This window comes from Cephus cinctus, unplaced genomic scaffold (genome assembly GCF_000341935.2).
Source record: "Cephus cinctus unplaced genomic scaffold, Ccin1 Ccin1_scaffold0443, whole genome shotgun sequence".
NCBI lineage: Eukaryota > Metazoa > Arthropoda > Insecta > Hymenoptera > Cephidae > Cephus > Cephus cinctus.
Window position 1 is genome coordinate 7,570 of NW_014333123.1, and position 4,856 is coordinate 12,425.

The 4,856-nt window shown below is 38.5% G+C and overlaps 2 protein-coding genes across 2 annotated transcripts; one reads left to right on the plus strand and one right to left on the minus strand.

The window, feature by feature from the left end:
• Positions 1-1,918: 1,918 nt before the first annotated feature.
• LOC107267670 (histone H2A-like) lies at positions 1,919-3,133 on the minus strand. Its single transcript, XM_015739649.2, has one exon. The coding sequence runs from the start codon at positions 3,089-3,091 to the stop codon at positions 2,717-2,719; it is 375 nt and encodes a 124-aa protein (XP_015595135.1). The 5' UTR covers positions 3,092-3,133; the 3' UTR covers positions 1,919-2,716.
• Positions 3,134-3,328: 195 nt separating this feature from the next.
• LOC107267671 (histone H2B-like) lies at positions 3,329-3,872 on the plus strand. The gene has a single exon (XM_015739650.2). The coding sequence runs from the start codon at positions 3,371-3,373 to the stop codon at positions 3,740-3,742; it is 372 nt and encodes a 123-aa protein (XP_015595136.1). The 5' UTR covers positions 3,329-3,370; the 3' UTR covers positions 3,743-3,872.
• The last annotated feature ends 984 nt before the right edge of the window (positions 3,873-4,856 follow it).

Genomic DNA, 4,856 nt, shown 5'->3' on the forward strand with positions numbered 1-4,856 from the left:
AAGCGGTAAATTCACCAGCATAACTATTTATATCTGTGGTTTCCGAAAACTTGAAAACGAGCTTGGAATCGAGATACAGATGGCATTCGAAAGGGAGGAAGCGATTCTGTTAGTTGGGGACATAAACGCTAGGCTAGGAGAAGAACGATTAGAAGGCGATTGGAAGATAAACTATTGGATAGTGAAGGGAAAAAGCTATTGGATTTTTGCGAAAGGAATTGGCTAATAGTCATGAATGGGACGTAGAAAAGGAAACTTAACATTTGTTGAAGATTCCGATGGCTCGGTCATTGAATACGTCATAATCAGTGACGAAAACCAATTGTTAATCAACGATCTAAAAACAGAGGTTAGAACTGAATCTGATCACCTTCCAATTTCGCTTAACCTTGGGAGCACAACTCAATACAAAACAGGTACAGAGGTTCATACAAATGAGCGAACAAGCAATAGGGAAATTAGGAAAAAGCTAGTATGGAACGGTGAACTTAGCGAAGAATGCAAGGAAGGATTTCTCGAGGGGTGGCACCGCCTGAAGATAAATGGGATAGATTAGTTAAAATAATTTGGAACACGGCACATAAAGGTGGAATGACTAGAAAGCTAGGAAATGGGTTACAAGGTCCTAAAGAATGCCGTAAAGAAATCAAAGATCAATAGAAAATAGTCTTCACGAGTCTAAAGAATATCTTGGCTAATAGGGGGACCACTGGGAAAGAGGCGATAAGAGAGCTAAAGAAAATAAATGACAAAGAGAGAGCACACTGGGAAGAAATGCTCAAAATGATAGAATGCATCTATGGAAGGGGTATCCCTTGAGCCCGCTTCTTTTCAATTTCTTTATCGAGGACATTTACGAGATATGGCGGCGTAAAAATGAGGGAGACTGTGTAATCGGAAAGGAAAAAATCTTTGCTTTGAAGTTCGCAGACGATATAGTCGTGGTCTCAGACGATGGTAAAGTCTTGGGAAGCACGATCGCGTCATTGAAAAAGTATGTAGACAGAAACAAATTGATTATCAACATAGGCAAAACAAAAGTACTCGTGTTCCAAAACGGAGGTAGGAAAAACGAAGAATTGGAAATCGTCAGAGTATAAATATCTGGGTAGGTGGTTCTCCTCTGGAAATACATTTGAAAAACATGTTGATAGAATATCTGGAAAAATGTACAAGGCGATCAATGCGGCATGAGGCGTTCTCAAAAGAGTAAAAATTGGTAGCCTCAAGCGACGTTTAGTGCTTATGCAGTCGTTGGCAAGAAGCGGGATGTTGTATGGGGTGGAAGTGTGGAGCTGACATTGTAAAAGAGGATTAGAACGTCTTCATTCCAGATATGCCAAAATGGCAATGGGCCTAGGTAGGAATACACCTAACTAAATCTGACGATTAGAGACAGGGCAGAAAGGAATTAAAATTGAAATTTGGAAGCGAGCAGCAAACTATCTGGTTGAAATCTTTGAAATGAGCGATGACCGCTGGCCAGAAAATGTCTGAAAGAGGAAATAAGGAGTATTCTGAACCGAAATCCTTTAAAATGGGGAAAAGAACTTCAAAGGGCTATGGAAGATGTGGGTGAGGAACGATTTTTGGTCGAGTTAAGAGGGTGATAATGTAGATATTGTGGAAATTATTAAGCACGGAATTAAGTTAAAAAGAAAAGGTAAAACGGACTAAGAGCGACAACTTGACTGGACGAAAGTCGAGTTCTAGCTACTGCTCGGATTATAATAGAAAACACGGAGTCGAAATGGAAGCTTATTGGGAGGATCCTGATATAAAAGCTAATATCAAGAAAACATGGGCGAGATTAAGATGCGGAAACGTCGGTAGTAATGCAAGGAAAAATTTCTGTGATAACAAATGTATTATATGTAACGAAGAGGAAGAGTACCTCTCACATATTGTTAAATATAAAGTCACGAGAGAGAGAATGACGCATGAGCTAGTCTATAAGTTGGATAAATGGATCGCTAATGCAAAAGACTGGCAGCTGGGAAGGAAGAATAAATAAAGAATAAAAAAGATAAATGTTTGCATGAGGGGTAACCCTGTACCGGCTATATGTAATTATATTAAGGAATTCCAAAGACTGGGACAGAAAGAAAGAAAGAATGCCAAGGTATGAACGGAGTAGGTTAAGAAATGGTTATAAAACTTCTGTAAAGATCCCAAAAGATATACATGCAATTCACAACATACAATAAGATTATTATTATTAATATTGTTTTAAAAAAAATTCTTAAAAGTACAAAAATAAAGATAAAATTCAAAAACTAAAACTGTAACTGTAGAAGCTCATTCTAAAACTCTCCCAGGTCTAAGAGAGCATCTTACTGCTTTCTAATATCAACATAAATTTAGTCATAATATAATTAAATATGTGTAACAATGAAAAGAATTCTATAAGAAAAGAAAAATTCACTTTAAACGCCTTAAAGCTGATATTTGGACAGTGTGCTGGCTTAGAGTAACTGTGAAGTTGCAGAACGAGTAGTTCTGTTTATGAAATGGTATTGATTGTTACGTTGTAAAAAGGTATTCGTGAAAGGATACGTATAAATTTTGTTTTTTAAATATAATGCATTAACAGTTTTAAATTAGTATTAAGAGATGAAGAAACATAGCGATTCAATCATGAATCGGGTGCATATTCTACGTTAAACCATTTTGCGGCCCTAAAAAGGGCCATTTTTGTTTAATTGATCGACACTGTTTACGCCTTCTTCTCAGTCTTCTTGGGTAGCAGAACTGCCTGAATGTTTGGAAGCACACCGCCTTGAGCGATGGTCACACCAGACAGTAACTTGTTCAGTTCCTCGTCGTTACGAATGGCCAGCTGCAAATGACGTGGGATGATCCTCGTCTTTTTGTTGTCACGTGCAGCGTTTCCCGCCAATTCCAACACTTCAGCAGCCAAATACTCCATAACGGCCGCCAAGTAAACAGGAGCTCCAGCTCCGACTCGCTCGGCATAGTTGCCTTTGCGAAGGAGCCTATGAATACGGCCGACGGGGAACTGGAGGCCAGCCCTGCTGGAGCGAGACTTTGCCTTTCCCTTCACTTTTCCGCCTTTGCCACGTCCAGACATTATAACTTCTCTGTATAGTAATCACACACAAGTTATTCGTTCGACAAGCGAAGCAACTATGAACGTAAATTTTCCGGCTGAACGCTTATGTAGGAAAGAGGGCGCTTCGTGCGCACCAATCGCGTTGCGTCTCACTGTTGGCGTTGCACGCGCTAGCGCCTGATTGGTGCGCCCACGGCCCTGCTACTCCATATAGAGCGTGCCCAAGCGGGCGGTCCCCACATTCATTGAATATTTCGTACGAGTGACTTTGCGTGACAATAAACTGATCGAAGCATCATGCCACCTAAAGCAAGCGGAAAGGCAGTGAAGAAAGCTGGGAAAGCCCAAAAAAACATCAGCAAGACCGACAAGAAGAAGAAACGCAAGAGGAAGGAAAGCTATGCCATCTACATCTACAAGGTGCTGAAGCAAGTCCATCCCGATACTGGAGTTTCCAGTAAAGCTATGAGCATCATGAACAGCTTCGTCAACGACATCTTCGAGCGCATCGCCGCCGAGGCGTCCCGATTGGCTCATTACAACAAACGTTCCACCATCACGTCTCGTGAAGTACAAACAGCTGTGAGGCTGCTTCTACCAGGAGAACTGGCCAAGCACGCTGTCAGTGAAGGAACCAAAGCTGTCACCAAGTACACAAGTTCCAAGTAAAGCTACTTGGCTGAATTACGAATTTCCAAAAACCGGTCCTTTTCAGGACCATAAAAAGTTCTTACGTTAGCTTCAACATTCACAGCATATCTCCTTAATTGATTTTCCATCCTTGTATAAAATCTTTAACCTCTTACATTCCATTTCCTGAAAGACGGTATTTCAATTTTGAAGTAACACAACATTTCATGAATATCGTTTTATTTATTTTCAACTTTGTAACATTGTACGTTTTAAAGCAGCTATGGAATTGGGAATACCGATACATAAAGGAAAGAAAGATCAGAGTAGGTCAAACTTGGAAAAAAGCAACATTACTTTTGGAAAAGCGACAGTTAAGGTAGTTGTATAAAACCATTTTCGTCAATTGTTTCAAAAATTATATGCCTGATATTTGAAATAAGTAATACCTGTAAAATGAACCTAATTTTATTAAGATTGACCGTTCAGAAATATGGGGAAAAAATATAAAAGTTTACAGTTTTTACATGCGGATTCTTTATGTAGTAGATAAATTGAACATATTTCATTATTTTTTCATCTAAATGAGTCGTGAGATATTGATAAAAGATAACTATATGATAAATTGATATAAAGAGAACGCGAGTAAAAAATTTCAAAATTGTTTACCGTTTTGTTTCGAAGATATTAGTTGAGGCGAAGAATTCGTCCACCGTCCATCTCACTATCGTGATTGTTGCACATGTCCGTGCAGATGAAACGGATATTTTAATATGTTTGAGAACACTGAACTGTACGCTTTCAAACGTATATCCATTTCAAACTTATTTTAACGAATAATAAAAGCAAAATAGAATTAATTTAATTTAATTCAATGTATTTTTCAAAGGATATTTCATTGCAATATTATCATAGATATTGAATGTTTCTTTCCCTTTTTGGATATGACTGCCGCGCGACAACTACCTTAAGGCTAATGTATGCAGTGAAGAATATTTCGTCGAATATGATTGACCAACTGAGGCTTTAAGACTACAAATGTTAAGTTTCTCAACGTAAAATCGGTAAGTAGAAAAAGAAATTGGCAATCACTTATCAGTGAATTAATCTTAAAATCCCTAAATTAAAGAAAATAAACGTTTCCGCTATTACA